This window comes from Lutra lutra, chromosome 1, assembly GCF_902655055.1.
Source record: "Lutra lutra chromosome 1, mLutLut1.2, whole genome shotgun sequence".
Lineage (NCBI taxonomy): Eukaryota > Metazoa > Chordata > Mammalia > Carnivora > Mustelidae > Lutra > Lutra lutra.
This window is the reverse complement of record NC_062278.1, coordinates 54,143,809-54,167,066: the sequence shown is the minus strand read 5'-3', so window position 1 is coordinate 54,167,066 and position 23,258 is coordinate 54,143,809. Positions and strand designations below refer to the sequence as shown.

At 36.4% G+C, this 23,258-nt stretch overlaps 1 protein-coding gene across 6 annotated transcripts in view; it reads left to right on the top strand.

The window, feature by feature from the left end:
• Positions 1-23,258, top strand: part of CBLB (Cbl proto-oncogene B) — a 226,102-nt gene that overhangs the window by 160,750 nt on the left and 42,094 nt on the right. For all 6 annotated transcript variants that reach the window (XM_047723550.1, XM_047723547.1, XM_047723549.1 and 3 more), the window contains exons 11-13: positions 3,434-3,619; positions 5,272-5,637; positions 14,773-14,867. In XM_047723550.1, the coding sequence (XP_047579506.1) occupies positions 3,434-3,619; positions 5,272-5,637; positions 14,773-14,867 (647 nt within the window). The remainder of the gene's footprint in view (positions 1-3,433; positions 3,620-5,271; positions 5,638-14,772; positions 14,868-23,258) is intronic.

The window sequence follows — 23,258 nt, the reverse complement described above, 5'->3', positions numbered from 1 at the left end:
AACACAGCGAGAGAGGGAACACAAACAGTGGGAATGGGAGAGGGAGAAGCAGGCTTCCCGCTGAGCAGAGAGCTAGATGCAGGGCTCCATCCCAGGATGCTGGGATCATGACCTGAGCTGAAAGCAAAACTTAACAACTGAGTCACCTAGGCACTCCACAGTACTCTTAATTACAGAATTGTCCATAGAGTGAAAGGTTCAGCAAATAATAATGCATTATTAATCTAAAAGGCATTGTATATTATCTACTCTTACATGGGGATTTTACTATAATTCAGGAGAACTCGGGAAAATAAATACATTATGGTAAATTTAGTCCACATAATCAATAATGATGAAATGTTCTTTTTTTCTTCACTTACAAATATATCTTCCATAAAATCCTTCTAAGTCAACTTACAGATATTGTAATGCTTCAAAATGAATTAGTTTTTCAGGAGGATGCTATATAATCACCTTGAGACTGCAGTATGAATTGTGCTGAAGCAAGGTCTGCTTCTAGTTATATTCACGAAGCTGTTGAGAGTGTGCTTTTGGGGAGGTATCTAGAAGTTCAAGGTTATTGCTATACCACGCACATTGTTTGGATGTCTCTCCTGAGGATTTTCAGTATACCCTTTCAATAACTAACAGCTCATTCATTTCACATCAAATCCAACTCTTTATTTAAACATATTAGGAATTTGGTAACTTTAAATAGTAATAGTTAAGGCAAAAGTCAAGGTCTAATAGTGTTGGTGGGCTGTCGGCTATGTCAGAATTCTCTTTTTCAGGTAATGAAGGAAGCAGAGAGAGAGTTGTGGAAGAAAAGTGCTCAGAGGGGCAGAGGTTTTATTCAGCAGTCTGCTTTGTGTTCACCTAGCCCTGAAAACTTTCTCTGCTAACAACTGAATGGATAAAGTGCTATATATTCACACACACACACACACACACACACACACACACACAGAGTGTTAAAAATGCTTTGTTGATCTGTGTGTGTGTGTCTGTGTGTGTAGTTTGGAATAGTGACTGTGAATAGTTTTGCTTCTTGAGTCTGTTTTGTAAAGCACAATAACCAGATCAACAAAGATCAACAAAGCATTTTTATCGGGTGATATTTGGCTAATTCTCAGAGAATGTAATTTATCCTAATGGGAATGGTGGAGAATTAGAGATTCTGAGACATCTCCTGATCTAAAATACCATGATACTGTAACACACATAGTTTATATCAGGATTTCTTTCTCTTTTTTTTTTTTTTTTAAAGATTTTATTTATTTTATTTGACAGAGAGAGATCACAAGTAGGCAGAGAGGCAGGCAGAGAGAGAGGGAAGCAGGCTCCCCGCAGAGCAGAGAACCCGATGCGGGGCTCGATCCCAGGACCCTGAGATCATGACCTGAGCCGAAGGCAGAGGCTTTAACCCACTGAGCCACCCAGGCGCCCCAGGATTTCTTTCTCTTATGTGTATGATCATTTTTATTCCAGAAGGTTCAGATTCCTGGCCATGTGAGGTTCCATGTATTTTTAGGTAAAATCTTTATTTTATTAAGAATCACTGGCTATGTTAAAATCAGTTTGTTATGACTACAGAGTTTCTACTTTTTCTCTTCTAATTTAATAACAGTTGAGTTTGGTTTTTTGGTTTATTTGTTTTTGCCTCATCACAGGGTGAGAAATATAAAAAAGAATCATGGAAGTACTAAAGAGAAGAAAAGGTTCATGTGAAATTATGGGTAAATTTGTTGACCTATTTTATTAGTTGGCACCCTTGAGAGAAACAAAGAATTGGAAGTTTAGCAATGTCATGACAACATTCAGGCATATCTGAGGTATAGTCTAGATGATTTTGTGTAGCCACTCAAATTTATTTTTAAGAAGCCTCAGGGTGCCTCGTGGCTCAGTCTGTTAAGCATCTGTCTCTTGGTTTCGGCTCAGGTCGTGATCTCATGGGTCCTGAGATGGAGCCCTACATTGACCTCTCTGCTCAGCAGGGAGTCGGTTTGAAGTTTCTCTCCCTGTGCCTTGCCCCCTCCCAATAGATAAACAAATCTGTTAAAAAAAGCCTTTACAGTAGGGACCATAACTCCCCACTCCTTAAGTGTGGTCTCAATTCCTTGCAGGGGGTATAGAATGGACGGGGAAGAAAAAAGGAGTAACTTGACAGGGAAGAAACCTTGACAAATAGTATCTTAGCCATGTAATCAAGGTCAGCATCAACAATGATGAATCTTATTGGTGGTGTGTCCTTTGATATGATGTAGTTAATATATTACTTCACTTTCGTCTTCCTTCCAAAGCCCCATAGCCCTAGTCTAATCTTGAGAAAAACAGCAAACAAACCCCAATTTTAGTTAATTAGAAAAAACTTTACACAGTGTAGCTAAGTGTGGTATGAACACAAATCTATCATCCCCTCTCAGATAAAGACAGAATGGCCAAATCTTTGTCACTGTTGCTAAGCTCAAATTAAATCATCAGTTGTTGACATTGGCTGCTCTTTAAAAAGGTGAGTAATGTTAGGAGAAAAATGGTTAACAACAATCCTAACACTCTAAAAATACTAGCTAGCATTAGGAAACAGATGACTTTCAAAGCATAGTAGGTATAAAAGTAAAACCTAGATCTCCAAAGAGCTAGTAACTTAGCCTTGAAAAGGAAACTGACTGATATTTCATAGCAGAATATTGTTTACTTTGGTAAGGCTATTTGATTAATTGGTATGGTTTTTGTATGAAATCACAACCAGGTTATGTCACATTAAAAGAAAAATTCCAAAATAAAAGAAGGTTACGTATGTACAAATCAAAGTACTTGTTACTGGCTTTTCGAAGCCATTTTATCTAGAAGACAAAGGAGAAAACCTTTAGTAACAAAGAAAAGCATTTCACTTGAGGATTTCTTTTCCATGTGAAGTCCTGGGGAAAAAACAATTGGGCTGTTTTTATTTTACATACACATTTTTATATTTTAGACCCTGCCTGATTTAATTGGTTGGTAGGAAAGTGGACCATGCAGTGGATACTTTGTATGGAGCAAAATGACTTCTAAGTTCTAGAATACACTATACATCAAAGATTTAAGAAAATTCTATAGTACAAAAACCAAGAACAATGTGCATTACTGCATTGTGTATTTCTGGCTTCCTCATAAAATGTGGATGGTTTTTTGCAGGAAATGTTTCCATTTGATTGTTTTTAAACTATGGTTTTATTCTTCTTTTTTCCTAGGCCTTGTCTGCAGTATGTAAGAGAAATTTACCCATTTATTCTTTACATAATACTGCCCTTGAGGGACAGTGTGAGCGCTTTCCGTCTATTAATCAGAGTAAACGGAGTTTAACAGATGTTCAATGGCAGACACCTTCTCAAACCAAATGTCTTCCTTAAGAACTGAAAGGTATACACTTTACACATCAAATCAATGTCATCTTTCTCCTTCTCTGTTCTAGTGCACTGACAGGCAAAATTCCCCAGTCACATCGCCAGGATCCTCTCCCCTTGCACAGAGAAGAAAGCCACATCCAGATCCTCTCCAGATCCCTCATCTAAGCCTGCCACCAGTGCCTCCTCGCCTGGATCTAATCCAGAAAGGCATAGTTCGGTCTCCCTGTGGCAGCCCAACTGGTTCACCAAAGGTAAACAGATTTTATTAGAAACACAGGTAATTTAAGTGACACTTATTGATTGCTCAGGTTCCTTTGAATTCTATTCCTTGAATTCTTATGCTCTTAATTGTTTATGAAGAACTTTGATGTGTTTCTCATTTTGTTTATGGTAAGCCTACTACCATATTTTTGCTTTATTACTGTAAAAGTTACATAATTATTCAGAGAGAACGTATGTCTATAATATCTACTTGATTTGCAAAAATGCATAGAAGAGTAAACATGATTATTCTGTAAAATGGATTTAAAAAGTCGTTATAAGTATTAAAACAAATTGCATCCCCTTATCGAATGATATTTTACACTCATTTTCACCATGTCATGACAAGAAAAAATGTAATGAGGGTATATTTGCATAAGGGCTTACGATGTGATAAAGTATCAGCCATATCTCAAGGTGACTCAGAAGAGGGAGCTATTTGTATAGTACTTTTTATACCCGAAGGAATTAATTACAAAGAATTACAATATTTGCAAAGTAATTACTTTACTCTTTAATTTCAAAGACAGAATTCTAACTATGTAAATCTAAGCCTATAGTTTGTTTTAGTTTTATGAGGACTTTTTTTCCCCAAATGTGATAAGGGCTTATTTTGCTTTATTAAATATAAGACTTAAAAAGTTAATTCCATTTGGTAATATGCTTTAGAGTCTAAGATGAATCAGAAGCACAATATTTTAGTAGTAGTTGATCTTGATTACAGTTAACTTGGTTGTAAGATTAGATTAAGACTTTGTAGGATGGTATTTAGTTAGAATTATGTAAATGTACAGCACATTCCTTTTTTCTATAGTATTTTCTACCCATAAAAGCACAAAATCATTCCTCAGATGAACCGTGTATCTAAAAACAAAACCATAAAAGTCACATAGACTTAGTTCAGGTACATGTACCTTCATAGTTCCAGATGGGATTTAGACTGATTTTTTTCATTTTAAGGATCCATAAAAATTCAGATAAGTTCTACAAATAATGCTGCTCTATTATTTGTGATTTTCCACTCTTCTGGTAATAACTGGTAAAATAGGATCAAAGCAGATTTGCCCCTTAGCAGTTGCTTTATGTTGCAGTAGCAAATATGAAAATGGCAGAACCAACACTTTCATTCATTGGGAAATATTACAAATCAAGCTGCCCTTTCAAAAGCAAAACAGCAGCTTTGATAGTTTTCTTTCTCTTTCCTTAAGTGTGTAAAGGTGCAAATAAATCAACGATTAAATACTATTTTCAGTCAGTCAAATCATCACATAATTTTGATACTCTGCTACTTTTTCCTGTAGAGTCTTTACATTCCTTAACGCTTTATGTTTAGTTTATGTATTCATTTTCATTCATTTATGTTTAGCTTAACATTTTATGTTTAGTATAGTCCTTAACATTTTATGTTAAGTTTATGTATTCATTTTCTACAAAAAATTCTAATGAGATATATAAGCTTTTCACTAATTTTTAAAAATGTAATAAATTGATGATAAAAAGAAACATTAAAAGGTGACACAGGAATCTGCTAACATTCCGTTATGGCTTAGAAAGCAAAAATGATAATAGACTAGTCTGGAAATCACTTTTCAGTGTGTGGTACAACTTCTAATTTATTTATTTTTCTATTGTATATCTCCAGTCTTCTCCTTGCATGGTGAGAAAACAAGATAAACCACTCCCGGCACCACCTCCTCCCGTAAGAGATCCTCCTCCACCTCCACCTGAGAGACCTCCCCCAATCCCACCTGACAATAGACTGAGTCGTCACTTCCATCATGTGGAAAGTGTGCCTTCCCGAGACCAGCCAATGCCTCTTGAAGCCTGGTGCCCCCGGGATGTGTTTGGAACTAATCAGTCAGTGGGATGTCGACTCTTAGGGGATGGCTCTCCAAAGCCCGGAATCACAGCAAGTTCAAATGTAAATGGAAGGCACAGTAGAATGGGCTCTGACCCCGTGCTTATGCGGAAACACAGACGCCATGATTTGCCTTTAGAAGGAGCCAAGGTAAGAAATAAGCAAAGCAGAAGCTAAACAGTCTTCTCAAACTCTACTGATAGGAGGTAGTAAAGTAGTATAAAGGGAGTGGTTTGTTTTTTGGTTGTTGTTGTTTATTTATTTATTTATTTTTTGCCTGGTGTGGCACTTCCCTGAAGACCTTTAATTATCTCCAAGTTATAAATAATCAGAAGCTCATTAAAACTTAAAAGAAGTCAGGAAGACGGTTCTAAGTAATGATTTAATTTTAATGCGAAAACACTAGACAGTTTGTGGGAGTTTGTGGGAGATTTATTTCACCTTCCCTTATTTCATCTGCCAAAACTTTTTCTTATTAATAACTTGTTGGTGGGAGAATCAGCACTGTTTCTTTTTTTTTTTTTTTTAAACTCACCTGAGCCTATCTAATCTGAAAAAAAGTTGACTATAACATATCATAAATAGGCCACTGGAATTGTGGCCAAGGACAGTCACCTCGTGCATCCAGGTAAAATGAACTTCTCCCAGACATAAAGACACCATTTCCAGGTCCCTCTTACAGAGTAAACTCTTTCTCCATAAAACTGAAAGAGACGGCACGTGTGTTGAGCTCTGACTTGAAAGATATCACCACTATCATTTATAGATTGAGGAAAGAATTTTAGCTTGCAGCAAACCAAAGAGGCAACAGCAAAAATCACTGAGTTTAGAATTCTTGGTAGGCCCTTGGCAAGTTGTACTCTAATATTTTCTAGTATTAGCTACCATGATATTTTTGGCTCTGAGATCAGATGGTTGTCGTCTTCCCTCCGCTGAAGGAGGCTTTGCCTCTTTTGAAGACTGTAATATTAAAGTGATGCCTTTCTATTGATCTTTAATTGTTATTTTAGAAGAGTAATCAATTCCTTCAAAGTAATGGTTTGCACGTGATGAGTTCAGCGTATATTCAAGAAAAAAAGAAATGTGAATTATGACATGAATTCAACTTCTGTGTGTCTGTGTGTCTGTGACTGTGTGTGTGTGCCTGTGCATATGTGCGCACATGTGTCGTGTGTCAAGGTTAAGTGATAATGAAAACTTTGTATAATAATATTTAACTTCAGAGATTCGAGGGTAGGATAAGAAGAGTCAAAACGTCTAGTGTGGCATTCAAAACAAAGGGGAGGAGCGGTGGGAGTTTGCCATGACTCATTGCCATGACTCACCTCAGTACCTTCATTCAGCATTTTAAATATATCATCTATTTTAAATATAAAGACCTGTAAAGGTTTCCCCCAAGGTCATCTAAACATGTAAATGGAAGAAAAAATACTTACAAAAGCATTTTTATAATGTTTTCTGAAAATGGAGTGCTTATCATCTTCGATTGTATATTTCTACAACCTAGAGCCTGTATTGGAAGGATCTGCTGGGTTTTTCTCTTTTCTGGGTTTTTTTCTTTCTTTTTTTTCTTTTTTTCCTTTAGCCTCTATTATTTTTTTTAAAGATTTTATTTATTTATTTGACAGACAGAGATCACAAGTAGGCAGAGAGGCAGGCAGAGAGAGAAAGGAAGGGAAGCAGGCTCCCCGCCGAGCAGAGAGCCCAGTGTGGGTCTCGATCCCAGGACCCTGAGACCATGACCCAAGCCGAAGGCAAAGGCTTAACCCACTGAGCCACCCAGGTGCCCCTAGCCTTTATTATTTTTCATTCATACCTGATCATACTTGTCTTGAGATGAGTGTTGGAATGAGCTCTGCTGTGAATTGATTGGTTACATTTCGCTACATACTACAATTTATTTTGTAATGGATTTTGGATGGATTTTTAATGGTTTTTGGATGGATTTTTAATGGATTTTGGAAATACTTATGTAATTATTTTAGCCAATTCATTGAAGACATCTTATTTCCAGATCCTTTTACATAATATGTTATACAGTTTTGGCACTAATATAAACCTGCCCTTTTAAGCCCTAGAACATCCTGGCTGTTAATTTTTGTATGGAAGGTTACCATTTTTTAAATTGGTGTTATAATTTCGTAGGCTATAGGTATGAAATTTTATTATGTTAACTGGAGGTATGAAATATTAATAGTGACTTCAGTTTTGAAGATTCCTTTAAATGTTTTCTATGTGAATGTTCATGTCCTAATCATTGATACATATTAATGTCCCAGAGAACATTGAGTAAATTGCTCAATATCTCTTAGTGAAAGCTGAATTTTAATCTTGTTTAGTTCTGGCTAAATATCCTCATTAAGATTCTTTAAGGTCTAATCTCATATGTTGTGTATATTAATAATGCAGTGTTTATATTCTAAAAGTAAATTTCATGTTACAATCAGACATAAAGTTTTAACCAAAATTAGATGTCTAAGATTTATGATTTCAGTCTAGTTGTTCAACTTCTATGGTGGATTATAAAGAAGGATCTACATATAGTTAATGTAATAAAGAGTGTAAAAGAGATGTCTCCTCTTTTTCTCTTTTATTTTCTTTATGATGGAACTTCAGTAGTATGTAAACATCATAATTTACATACAGTAGAAAAAGCCTAACTCCTCTTCCCATTTCTCTGTTGGGAAACCTAAGAGGCTGGCTTCAGCTAACATCTGACAGAAGACTGAGTCCATCTGGGATCTTGGGGTTCTCAATTTCTGTGATCCTGCCTTGGAATTTGCTTCTCACCTTATATCTTTATAGTTCCTCCATCCAAACTGGTTAAATTTCACATTCGTTAAGTGCTTTCTAGATGCAAGACCCTCCTGGTGTCTAGGATAACTGGAATCCCAGTGTTCTCTTCCCTTTCAAATTTAACAAAAAGTTTTTATTAACTGACAAGGAAAAGGCAAACCTAGTAGCTGAATTTTAACAGGGCTAACCATATTATCAACACAGATGAACCAGGCTCTAGAATCAGAACTGAGTCTTGTAAATGGGATTGACTCCTTAATTTCTTTCTTCTGTCTTGATGTTGGTGTAAAGAAATGCAATTGATTTCTGTGCATTGATTTTATATCCTGACACTTTACTGAATTCCTCTACAAGTTCTACAGATTTGGAGTGGAGTCTTTTGGGTTTTCCACATATAGTATCATATCATTTGCAAAGAGTGATAGTTTGACTTCTTCTTTGCCTATTTGGATGCCTTTAATTTCTTTTTGTTGTCTGCTGAAGCTAGGACTTCTAGTACTATGTTGAATAGCAGTGGTGATAATGGACATCCCTGCCGTGTTCCTGACCTTAGCAGAAAAGCTCTCAGTGTTTCTCCATTGAGAATGATATTTGCGGTGGGTTTTTCATAGATGGCTTTGATGATATTGGTGATGTACCCTCTATCCTTATACTTTGAAGAGTTTTGATCAGGAAAGGATGCTGTACTTTGTAAAATGCTTTTTTAGCATCTATTGAGAGTATCATATGGTTCTTGTTCTTTCTTTTATTAATGTATTGTATCACATTGATTTGCGGATGTTGAACCAACTTTGCAGCTCTGGAATAAATCCCACGTGGTCATGGTGAATAATCCTTTTAATGTACTGTTGGATCCTATTGGCTAGTATTTTGGTGAGAATTTTCACATCTGTGTTCATCAAGGATATTGGTCTGTAATTCTCTTTTTTGATGGGATTCTTGTCTGGTTTGGGGATCAAGGTAATGCTGGTCTCATAAAATGAGTTTGGAAGTTTTCCTTCCATTTCTATTTTTTTGGAACAGTTTCAGGAGAATAGGAATTAATTCTTCTTTAAATGTTTGGTAGAATTCCCCTGGGAAGCCATTTGGCCCTGGGCTCTTGTTTGTTGGGAGATTTTTGATGACTGCTTCAATCTCCTTACTGGTTATGGGTCTGTCAGAACTGAGTCTTACTTCCTACTCTAGAATTTACTTTGTGGAGGCAAGTAACAAAGTACATCTTTGCCCCAACTCAACTTATTTTTCTTACCTTTTTTTAAATGAACAGGAAGATTGATTTATGACATAAAAACTATTTCCTTATTGTTTTAAATTCCAGTATTATTAATATACAGTGTTATATTAATTTCAGGTGTAGAAGTTGTTCAGCACTTGCATACATCACCCAGCACTCCTCATCACAAGTGCACTACTTAATCCCCGTCCCCAGTGGCGCCCCCACGGCAAACACACACACACATCTCCCCTCTGGAGAACCACCTGGTACCTGTGGGAACGAGAGTTAATAGTGTTTCTTGGTTTGTCTATCTTATTTTTCTTACTTTATAAAATGGAAGACTAATAGTACCTTATCTAGGAGAATAGTTACCTTCCAAATACCTAAATTCTTCTATTCCTCAGGTCTGGAATAAAACCAAAAGTCACAGGTAGACATGAAGGAGCAGTAGAAGTTGTAATAGTTGACATTTTAATTCAAAATAGTTGTCTTTTTTTTTTTTTAAACAAATTTGAAACCCAAATCATCATCTCTTTCTCTCCTTCCTCTCTTTTTATTTATCATAATTCCTAATAAGTACATAATAAGCACTTGGTTGCTGAGTTAGTGCAGTATTTAAGCTGATGGTAGAAGCAAGAGAGTGCATATGTGCTGGGGTTGGGGCAGGCGAGGGCAGGTCAGGGAAAGGACTTGGAGGAAGAGGACATCCATGATATACAAGGAGGAAAAACAGGTGTGTGTGTGTGTGTGTGTGTGTGTGTGTGTGTGTGTGTGTGTGTGTTTTAATGTATTTTTCCAGCCCTGGCCTTCAGCTGAAGGTAGCCTGTAATTTTCTCATTTGAAATAGGAGTCTTTTCCTCCTATTTTTCATGAGAATAGTAAAGGTTACAATGTATCCTCACCCTCCATACCTGGCATGCAGTTTTTAAAACATTTTATCATGGGAATAAAGGGGAAGGGGATCTAGATATTTGGAAGTTGAGGTATCTTCACATAACTGTCAGTCTCTCCAATGGTAAGCAAACACACACTTGTGTGAAATAGAAACAAGTCTCATTTAGACTTGTTTTCATTAGAGGGAATACTTCAAATGAACTATTAGCTTCCCATTTTCAAGATAAGAAAACTTGAGTAAGCACGACATGCTTAGATTAGAATTCAATATACCGGCAGGAGACTTCATAAAGTGAACACCCATAAATGGAGAGACCACTCACTTTCCTTCATCATGTGTCCTCTGTCACTGTGCCGCTTCCCATCATCCATTAGAGGCATCTGCTCTTTCTGTTTGCATCTTCGCTAGATAAATGGTAAGGGAAGCAAGAATAAATTAAATTCTAATTACACCATTTGCTACTTGTAGAGAGCTGTGAGCGAAAGAGCCATTCAGCTCATCATTAAAATGAAGTGCAAGAATTTTCTGTGACTTTCATTGACTCCCTTTCTCTCCTCCCTCCCACCTGGCATCCTCATATTAGCTAAGGTAATACTTTCCTTTTAACATGAATCTGCAAGCCAAGAGTTATTAGGTTTATTTATCTTGTTTGATTGGTAAGAAATTTCTTTCCTGTAGTACTGTTTTCTTTCTCTGAAATTCTCGGATTCTAGCCACATTAGAAACCTGCTCCTTAAATTTTTATTTTGTTGGCTAGATATTTATTGTTGGTGGTGGTTTATTTGTTTGTTTAAATTAGCTGAGGTAAGGGGTGCCTGGGTGGCTCAGTGGGTTAAGCCTCTGCCTTCGGCTCAGGTTATGGTCTCAGGGTCCTGGGATCAAGCCCCACATCGGGCTCTCTGCCTGTCTCTCTGCCTACTTGTGATCTCTCTCTGTCAAATAAATAAATATAATCTTTAAAAAAAATAAAATAAAAATTAAAAAATAAATTAGCTGAGGTAAAAATATTTGCGTTAAATATGTTTTAAAATATCATTGGACACTTGAAATTTTTCTGCTTGTATCCAGATACTAACATTATGTTAAAGTATCTTTATTTGTTCCTCTTGAAAGTTTAAGAATACTGCTGTTTCTAATATGATAAAAACTATCTGACTTATGATGTTACTTCAAATGACATTATTCTAAAATGACCCTGTGTACAATAATCTTTAGAAGATGCTGCTAGATAAATACATAGAAAGATTCCCCTTTCTGAGATTGTGGCTTTTGCTTTTTGGTGGAGAGGCACATATTTATATGAATGACCTTAAGCTTATCTATAAATCTGAAGGACTATCAAGAAATAAGTTCCCAATGTACACTGGTGTCATTTCCAATCTGACATTGTAGAAGGACAAATTATAGTGATATTTTTGGGTAGTGTTTGTGCGCCTTCCCATACTGGGATACAGAAAAGGCATTGCATTTGGCGTTTTGTACAAATAAAAAATTTTGTCTTAATTGTCCTAAGATTATCACAAAAGCATGCATTTTTCCGTGTATCTCAAGGGTCCCAATTACTTTAAGCTTAATTTTTAGACAATATTTGAATCAGAAGAAGGCATTTCAAACTTCAAGATTCACACTGATGCTATCTTGAGGCATGTAGAAATGTATTAATCTAGGATAACCTAAAATTTATAATAAGTTACTTGATAACTCTGATTAACTTCTTCCATAAGTCTAAGCTTCCCCTAATGTCTTTTTATTTCTTCAACCTCTTTTAGCGCTATGAGTACTTAGAATGTTCAAGACACCAGGGGAAATACGAAATGAATAAAGCAAAGTCTAGTGAGAATGAGACGGGTGTACGATTAGTTCGCTAAAAGATAAGGCATAGGAGAAGCATTCATAAAGAACAATACGGGCTCCTCAGGAAGAAAAGCAAACCTAATTGAGATGCAGTGTAAAAGAGGGAATAAAGAAAGCTGTGTGCAAGAAGGTCACTGGCTTATAGACATGAAAAGATTGGAGGGAGTTTCTGTAGACATGACAGGGAGGAATGGCATGAAGGAAGGAGAATGTGCATAGCGAAGGAAGTCCATTTGGGATGGATACGACGTAGAGAGACTATAGTCAGGGTAGATGAAATTACAGCAGTGCAGACTGAAACCAATAATATAGTGTCCTGAATTCTACACTCAGTTGTCTTTCATTTGTTAGACAGGAAAGAGGTTTTAAAGGTTTTTGTTGTTGTTACTGCTTTTTGGCAGAAGAGTAATAGGATCAGAATATTTACATTGGTGGCATTTTCAATGAAATTGTGGTAGTTTGGGGACAGTCAGCTGGGAAGGCAGAAGAAAAAGATGTCTCCTTAGTTAAAGAATTAAAGAAGAAGAAGACCTGAATCTGGGGCACCTGGTAGCTCAGTTGGTTAAGGGTCTGACTCTTGATTTCGGCTCCGGTCATGATCCCAGCATCGTTACATCGAACCGCTTGTGGGGCTTCACACCAAGGCTGGAACCTGCTTGAGATCTGAAGATTCTCCCTCTTCCTCTGCCCATTCCTACTCCCCACCCCCCCGACTGCCTTGCCTCTCCTAAGAGGGGGAAAAAAAAAAAAGGCCTGAATCCGTGAAGTTTCAGTGTAAACTCTTTCAATCAGTGCTATCAATCTGCACTTTTGAGGAACAATTTTTTTTCTCCTATTTATAAACAGGCTTTTCAGATTCCCAGAGAACATAAAATATTTATTTTAGCTCAACCTGTAATTTATTGCACTCACTCAGGTTGTGGCAGCTAAAATGATTCTAAGTCTGCTGGAATGTGTGCAGGTGGGAGCACGGCGTTCAGAACGAAGCGGTGTTTGGGATCTGTTTTGTCACCATGTAACTCTAATATCACCTCTAATGAGGGAGATAGGCAAAGGAGAGAATGGAACTCCAGCATCGGTCCTAGTTTTTAGAGTGACACCTCAATGCTTTAGGATTGAGATTATATAACTCTGAAAAGCAATCACTGATATATTTCAAATGTGTTCTTTAAACTATGTTTCTTATTTTAAACTGATAGAGAAGGGCATGGACTTTCATTTTGCATTCTAAAAGCTTTGATACCATTTTGGAAATACCAGTGGAGGAAAAGAAATTGTTAGGTCATTGATGGGGCTATCGGGCTTTTCAGGTTATAGTACAGCCTTTTGCCCCCTCATTAGCCTACCTTTTAACTATGAATTAATAAGAATTGAGGTAAGAGCCTCATGACAAAACTTTAATGATTACTTGAAGATTTTAAAATACATTTCACCTTTTTCATATGTGTATGAATATACAATGTTATTCTCTCTTTTTTTTAAATGACTTTAATTTCAAGTTGTTGCATTAGTGACAAGCAATTGTTCAATCTCTGTAGTGTAACTGAGAAACCTAGAAATCAGAATTTCTTACCCTGAGTAATTAAATACCAGTTCTCTACGGTACCTTATAAGCAAGGTAACAGTTGTAGTTTGTGCCGTTCACATGGAAAATTTCATTTAAAATTGCATGCACTTTGAAAGCCAGAACAGGTCTCTCGTTGCCCATAGTGTTGAAGCTTCAGCCTTGGAAGATGGAAGGCATTTCTGATAGTACTCATGTACTGTTTTATCAAGAAGTTTAAAAATGTTCTGTTAACCCCAGAGAGATATAATTTAGAACACTTTTATTTGCAAGAATTGAAAGAATTGCACCAGTACCATTTTCTCTTCACGGAATCCTATAGAGAATGGTAACTTTTCCATAAAAACTGATTGGTATTTGGGAAATGTTACTGTCTGTGTATCTAGCTACCTGTGTCAGATTTATAGAAATTATCGTACATATCCCTGCTCAGTGTGTTCAAGTATCATGTTGTATTGTATTTTTTAATATATAACGTTGTACTCCTTTGGGTGCTGGTGAATGATCTCTATGGTGCTACTGACTCCTAAGTAAATTATATGATATTTCACTTGTTTAAATAAACTGACATGCAACATGGGGGGTTAAGGGGGTAGGAGAAGAGTAAATGAAACAAGATGGGATTGGGAGGGAGACAAACCGTAAGTGACTCTTAATCTCACAAAACAAACTGAGGGTTGATGGGGGGAGGGGCGTTGGGAGAAGGGGGGTTGGGTTATGGACATTGGGGAGGGTATGTGCTATGGTGAGTGCTGTGAAGTGTGTAAACCTGGTGATTCACAGACCTGTACCCCTGGGGATAAAAATATATGTTTATAAAAAATAAAATTTAAAAAAAAAATAAAAAAAATAAACTGACATTACCCATGCTTTTCAAAATTACAGTTTTCCTAAGAGCTGCTACTGTTTTTAGGTCCTCCAGAAGTCAAATTTTAAACTAGCCCTTTGATTTCCTTTCAGGTCTTTTCCAATGGTCACCTGGGAAGTGAAGAATATGACGTTCCTCCCCGGCTTTCTCCTCCTCCTCCCACAGCCACTCTGCTCCCTAGCATCAAGTGAGTTCTGTTGAATTTGGACATCTCTTGTCCGTGCATTAAGTGATAGTAATAGTGGATGTGAGGTACTCAGTACAGAAAGTGCAAGGTGAATAAAAACACATCAATAAAAATGATCCAGTCAGATTTATAAGCTAATATACCAGAAATCAAGATCCTTCCTGGTTCTTTGCTGGGAAGCACAGCATCTAGGATACTTACCTAAACTTCAAGCAAGGAGCTCAGCGAGAGAAAACTTGTCTTCTTTGTATCCGAGAAGAGAACAGAGTAGCACAAGGAGCTTTCCCCTCCAGTTTACCTCTCTCCCTGAGGGGTGTCACATTTATCCCAACTATCCAGTGTGATATCAGAAAATAGTCTTTGAGTTTGTCAGTTTTCCCAATTCCCAAACCCATTCAGCCACCAAGTCCCATTGATTGTTCTTTGAAAGTTTTTTTATAATCTGCTCATCTTTCCTGTTGCCTCTTAGCTGGACAATTGAAAGGATGAATCTTACACATGATGATAAGTCATGATCTTAGAATTCGTATCAACAGATTTTTAAAATGGAGTTAACTAAAAAATAAGTTAATCCAGGTTATCTCATTTGAAAAATGGGGACATGAGACACAATGGACAGTTAAGTGATAGATCTACCCAAATTAAACCAGGATAAAATCAAGTCTTCTGATTCTGATTTTCCTTCTCTTTATGTTAAATTAGGCTACCTGCCTTTTCTGTAATATATTTTGTTTACACAGCTGAATGAATTTAAATTCTGCTTTCCCCAGGTTACTTTCCTACTTAAAACCCGGCATTGTTTTTTCTTTCCTTTTAAGTTAATTCTCTGCTCTTCTCCTAGCAGTAAGATCCACGGAATTTTACCCAACTAAAATATTTTTCCTAAAATAATTCCTAATGCTTGCCCTCCAATCTTGTCTTGATTCCCCCCCACCCCCCGGTTTGGTGAGTTTTTCAAGCTGTTTCCTCCTATGCACTACCCTTTCAGAATCTTTATTCTGAAGGTCCATGTCTCAGGCTGTATTTCTTTATGAAAACTTGTATAACATCTTCATTAGCAATGATAGTAAGTGGTAAGACTAATTCTCATTTCTCTTCCTACAGTTTATGTCCTACACATTTAACTATGAACTCTGCTCCACTGTCTTCTAATTTTAAAGTGTTTTTCCATATTAAAAAAGATTATAAGGTTTTAAAGCCAAAAAATTTTTTTCTTTAATTTTCTGATTTTTCCATAACACCTTACTCTTTTTGCTGTGTATTAAATACACCAAGGGTACCTGGTTGCTTCGTTGATTATCTGGTTAAGATCTCACTTCTAACTGGAAGTCTTAGAGCATCTTCAGTCCTTCCTCTGCTGGTCACTGACCTCCCCTATACATAAGAATAAAAAAGGAAGGATAAGCTAAATCCCGGCCCCCAAGAAATTTACACTCGACTTTAGAAAATAAAATGAGCATACATGAAATCCCCAGAGAACATTATGCACTAAATTGTATTTCTAACTTGTTAGTTTTTACTTATGCTTGGAGGAAGGATTGCTACAGACTTTCCAAGTCCAAGGATGTTTCATAGAGAGGATGGAAATTTCCTGAGTCATAGAGAATAGACACAGTTCAAAAAGGGAGTGGACAAGGGCGCCTGGGTGGCTCAGTGGGTTAAGCCACTGCCTTCCGCTCAGGTCATGATCTCAGGATCCTGGGATCGAGTCCCGCATCGGGCTCTCTGCTCCGCAGGGAGCCTGCTTCTTCCTCTCTCTCTGCCTACTTGTGATCTCTGTCTGTCAAATAAATAAATAAAATCTTTAAAAAAAAAGGGAGTGGACAAGAAAAGCAAGAGTGTGAAATGTGACATCATTCAGGGGACAGGGGACAGTGGGAAACTAAGCTAAATTGGAGTATTCTCCAGCGGTAACTTATCTGGGAACTGCCAGATAATGCAGCTGACATAAAAGTTGGAAGCAAATGTATATATTCTGTATAGTAGGTTCTAAATCAGTAAGAACTTACGATATCCTAGCCTCACATGAACTCTGGATATAGATAGATGATAGATAGGTAGATAGATACACATATGTAATAAAACATCTAAGTTCAATTAACTCTGATAATTCAGAAAATGAAGTAAATAAAAATTTGCCAATTAGAAATTAAATTTGTATATTCTGTTTACTAAATTCATACCATCGAGTGGAATGAGAAGCAGAAGTTGCAGTTTCCTTCTTATATATTTAATATTAGATACCTGTTTCTCCTATAAGTTAAGAATAAATTCATAGCATAATGTATTTTATTAATATTTTTCTAGTCCCTCAGTTTGTAAGTACATGTGAATATATGTTGTCCCCATTTATTCTTGATTTTTCCCTCAGGAAGAGTGCAGTTGTCTTACCCAGAGAAATATTTTAACAATGTAGGTTTAACAGCAAATTAGTTTTTGATTTTTGCGTGCTACAAATTAACCATAATTAACAATACAAGTGTTGACTTTTTCTTTTTAACAAGTGTTGACTTTTAATGTCACATTTATCTCTTCAGTTTTTTATTCTGACTATATAGGTAGCAAGCAGTTCTTCATTGTATAAAATATGAAAACTGTAGGAAAAAAGAAAATTAACAAATATGTAAATACAAGCATCTGTATACTCAAAATATCAATGTCCAGAGTTTTAACATTTTGACCTTTTTTTAGATTTTTCTACATGATTTACATTATATTGTAGAGATAATGTCATGCCCTTCTTTGTTACTTAACATTTTAATAAGCACTTGTCTTAATCATTTATGGGCTGTATTATTATAAAACCAGCATGGAATTCTGAAGTGAACATTAAAATAATCAGACGTGACTCCAGCATATTAAGTATTTGTCTATCTTTGAACAAGGTAACTTCTCAAGCCTTCACTTTCTCCATCTGATAAATGAAGGGATTGTTTATCTTAAATGATCTCCAAAATCAACTTTTGAGCTTCAACTTTTTAGGTTCTGTGCAATATGTTTTTTAAGGGGTGCTCATCTATAATGTTAATTATATATGAAACATTTGGCAATTTAAGTATGCATTTGTAGATGGCTGTTTGCGTCTCTTTCCTGAAGCCAGTATGAGTTGGATTACTGCTCTAGTTTTCTTTGGTTTTGTTTTTTATGTTTGGTCTACTTGAGCCTCATTAGAGTATATTACCAGAGTCCAATGAGTATGGACCCTTAGCACTAGAGGGGTATAGAACAGAAGTCTCCACAAATAGAAATGAAATCGGGATGTTGAATGTTCAAGTACCTAAATCCATGTTAGACTCTTTCTGCATGTTTCAAAATCAGCCCAAAGCAAAATCACAAATTATTACCTAACGTAGATTTATAGTTCTCACAAATGTTGAAAATCCCAGTGTTGAATTCAATAAAGTCACAGCTAGCATTTACCTTTTTAAATGTACATTGTGTTGTTATAAATATTTACTAAAGCATAATTGTTAAATTATTTGATGTTACCATGATTCCCATTTACTTGATGTAAGAGGCTACTGTCTGATAGTGTTACTTTCTTATGGAACTGTATGTTGCAGTTATGTGACTTTTATTGTATAACTTATCTTGAGACCTAGAAGAATATAGAATTTATTTTTTTAAAAAATGTTCTGTTGAAGCAAGCTGAAACCGTACTAGTGTACATAGATTTATTTTTTTCTTAAATAGTTTTTCTAAATGGTTTCTATTTAACATCATTGATATTTAGCTATAAGTGTAAAATTCTAAAAAGCTTAAAGCATGGGTACTTATTATTTTCTAGGGGAGAGTGAAAAAAATCCCATGTGGGTTATTTTTACTTTGTAATGTAAATTTTTTTTTTTAAAGATTTTATTTATTTATTTGACAGAGAGAGATCACAAGTAGGCAGAGAGGCAGACAGAGAGAAGGGGAAGTGGCTCCCTGCTGAACAGAGAGCCCAATACGGGGCTCGATCCCAGGACCCTGGGACCATGACCCGAGCTGAAGGCAGAGGCCTTAACCCACTGAGCCACCCAGGTGCCCCTGTAGTGTAAATTTTTACTAAACTATCTTTGTCTTGAAATAATTTGACTAGAGTTGAATAAGGTATTCCAGGGTTAAATAGTACACTGCCTTTAAAGCCGAGATGAGAATTTTGGTTTGGTTTTCAGAAAGTTTTGATTGGCATAATGATGTGATACTAACTTGCATTTTTAAAGAATTTCCCTGGCTGCTCTGTGGACAGTTGTCTCTAGGACAACAGAAATGAAAGCAGGGAGACCAATGGAGACTACTGTTGTTATCTGATACGGTAGACCAGTCAGAGATGGTCAGGGCTTTGGAGTCACGGTGATGGAGTTACTGGGTCAGCTTTGGGGCATATTTTGATCCAATGGTACCTGTTAATAACCTGGGTATCTGTGAGGTATGATAGTCAGTGACAACCCCTACATAGGTTTTTGGCTAAAGAAACAGAGTAAATCAGTGCCATTTTCCAAAGAGGGAGACTGGTGAAGAGCAGATGTGGGAACAGGACAGAGGTGTAAAATTGAGACTTAGGGATCTGCTGAGTTTGGGATGCGTATTACACACACACACACACACACACATGAAAGTAGAAGTTTTGAGGGAACAATTGAACGTACCATCTATGCTTAAAACTTGTATTATGTTCAGGTGAATATTTCAGTAGGTGCTGTCGAAAGCCAATAAACTTATTACTACATACCAATGCTCAAATTTAGTTTGATAGATAGATTGATAACTATTAAAGTATTAGTTTGAAGTAGACTATACCAGTTACCCCTGAAATGTTAATTGGAGAAAATATGTTTAGAACACTGCTGTAGAGTAAAATTTTAGTAAGCATTATAGGTTATTATAAAAAATCTCCATTTATATGCCAAATTGCAAGGGAAAATAAACTAGAAATGTAGCTTTGTGAATGTCACCTCGACTGCTCCCAGAGAGATCACGCTTCCAAACATCAGTATTTGTGCATGTGAACACGCATGTGACTGTGGTTGTCTTTAAACTGTCGCCAGAATGGTCTGTGTATAAGTCGAAGTGTAAAACTATAAAGCTAGATCTATGTGAATGAAATGATCTGGTGAATTCATGGTAGAGGGGGAGGTTTGTTTTGTTTTGCTTAGATTTTAACTAGAAAGTGGATGACATAGAAAAGAAAAAAGTACTAAGCCACGGGAGAGATTAATACAAATACCTCATCATCATTTAAAAACACTTAAAGAGAATGAGCTGGATTGGAATTTTTCATTTTGTAGATGGTGCATACCAGGCTTATTACGTGTGCTTAGCATCAAAAGAGCAGGAAAACGTGTTCTGTTGTTGTTCCCTTGAGGATCTGTATAGACAATATGTACTTCAGTTTTACATGAATCCCTTCTCAGTGATAAGAAATCAGTATTATTGATTTAAATATAAGAAAATGTGGTAGAAAACTTCTTAATGGAAAGTAAAGCTGTAATTAAGAGCTATTCTATTTTCTTAATCCTAGCAAGTGAATTGAATATGATTGCTCTTTTATTAGTTTCAGAACCAACTTTCCTCTAGTACCTTAAAATCTTTTTAAGGCTTGCCAAGATACTGCACTTTTTGTTTGTTTGTTTTACCTTGAATAAATGGAAAGTGCACTATTCCTGAAGACGACAGTCTTCTATAAATAACAATTGACATGATGCATAGGGATGGTGGAGAGGGTCCTTCTTTTCAATGTGTCCACTAGGATTGCTGCGGCATCCTTCTCTTGTTGTGTTGTGCAGAATGCTTGTGCATTTGATTTGGACCTGCTGATATGACTTAATATTTGAAACTCAGACTTAATTTGTAAATCAATGAGATTATGCAAGAAAAAGTGTTCAAATCTCCTGCAAAGCAGTTTAACCATCCTAATGTAGGTTTTCTGGTGAATCCCTACAACCTACTTGTTGAAACATTGATGAAAAAACAGTTGAGGTTTGCAAGTCTATTATTTTAAACCAGTCTCAACAGAAAAAGCAATAATGTGTGGAAAGTGTACAAAAGATATATGAATATTATTTTCTCCTTTTTATTATAGTATTATAATTTCTAAATTCACACAGAATGGCAGTCCCTTCTCATCTTTTGTGGAAAGCAATATTTGGTGGATGGCTATAATCTGGATAGAGGGGATGCCACTAATTCCACTAATCTTTAATTTTCTCTGATTAAAAACTATGATGAGAACTGATATAACAGTAGCCCTAGTGGTCTGACAAACCTGTTACTTAATAATTTACAAAAAGAACTCATTTATGATCATAAAAAATTAGGTAGCCTTAGAAATGTGAGCCATTAGGGCTGCCTGGGTGGCTCAGTTGGCTGAGTGTCTGACTTGATTTCAGCTCAGGTCATGATCTTGGGGTCCTGAGATCGAGTGCACACATTGGATTCTGTGCTGAGCGTGCGACCTGTGTGAGACTCTGTCCCTCTCCCTCTGTTCCTCCCCCTGCTCACACTCTCTCTCTCTCCCTCTCTCCATCTCAAACAAAAGAAAATTGGAAGCTATTTAAATATACAATGTAAAATATACTCCTTATACTGTCTCTTTTTGGTCTCACAGCGGCATAATCTATCATATATTCTCCATTTCTCCATGAACATATCAGTCCGTTGATAGAAAACATGTGGGGCTAGAATGAGATTTCATTTTCATATTATGTGAGGGCCTCTTTGCATATTCCACAACATTCAAGCATTTCTTAGTTTCTGTTAAGATTTCTCTGTCATCTCATGTAGAATTCAATAGGTTATTTGAAGGCCACTAAGAATATTCAGCATATTTGTGAAAGATGCTTATCACTAATATTTAAAGTGAGTCAAAATGAATTTTTAATTTTAAAATGAAAATTTTCCCTCGTTAAAGCATAATTTATGTACAGCAAAATGCAGCTTTGTGAGTTCTAATGCATGGCCACGTAATCACCGCCACAATCAAGATACAGGACAGTTGGGGCGCCCGGGTGGCTCAGTGGGTTAAAGCCTCTGCCTTTGGCTCGGGTCATGATCTCAGGGTCCTGGGATCGAGCCCCATATGGGGCTCTCTGCTCAACAGGGAGCCTGCTTCCCCCTCTCTCTCTGTCTGCCTCTCTGCCTACTTGTGATCTCTCTGTCAAAAAGAAAAAAAAAAAAAAAAGATAAAGGACAGTTCTATCACTCCAAAAAGTCCCCTCGTGCCTTATGTCAGTTCCCTTCATCCCAAACCCAGGGAAATTACCCATCTGACTTATGTCCATACAGTTTTGCCTCTTCTAGAAGGTCATGTAAATGGAATCATGTGATACCTAGTCCTTTGAGTCTGGCTTCTTTCTACTTAGTGTAATGCATTTGAGATTCATCCGTGTTATCAAGTGTATCGGTAGTTTCTTCCTTGTCTTGCTCCAGACTAAGTATTCCATTGTGAGACATACTGTAGCTTGGTTATCCACCTCCACTGAGGGACATTCGGCTTGTTTCTAGTTTTTGGTGATTACGAATGATACCACTTTAAATATCATCATGAAGTCTTTCATGTACAACATATACTGGAAAAGTAGATTCTTAAGAGGAGTATGTGTTTCCTCAGTATCTTTTTGATTTCTAAAGCAGATCCCCTAAAAATTTTAAAGGTAGACATTGGTTCTGAATAAGTTAACTTAAAAATACAACTTAAAATTTGTTTCTCCAATTTATATTCAAGTCCGTGAAATGCTTATAATTAAAGCTTACAGGAAAGGTTTGTTAAACGTGATAGTATGCCACACCAACTCTTCTTGATGTCCTGAAAGAAACCTCAAAATCAGTATGTATTATAAAACTCACTCTGATATACTGGGCAAGTGACTATTTTGTGGCATACATGCCACCATTTCAAATAGAGCTTTATTTAGTGTCACCACTTACCAAGGTTATGATTTCTGGGAGTTAAGTATTTTCCCTGTTAGGCTTGTGATAATTAATACAAGAAATATGGACTAATGTATACAGCAGGTTCTGAAGAGTCAGTTTTAAGAAAAGTTATTTTTTAAAACCTTGCCTTCAGATATGATTAAATAAACATTCTTACGTGTAGAAAACAATATATAAAATAATATATAAATAATATATCAAAATCCTTTTCTAGATTATGAAAGAATCATGAAAATGATCATTCTTTTCCCCTTAACAGCTTGGTCATCTGTTTCTTCGATAATCACTCATTTTTGTCTAAAAGCTGTGAGTGCTCCCCTGGTTACATACCATGCCCGGCCTTTGTCGACCCTTAAGCATTTTGCAGTTCAGGACAGAAATAGATGACAGGTGTAGGTGAATATATAGAAAACACCACATCAGTGAAAGAACATGTACCAAATACGTATAATTGAACAAATTAAAGTGGAAAGAAAA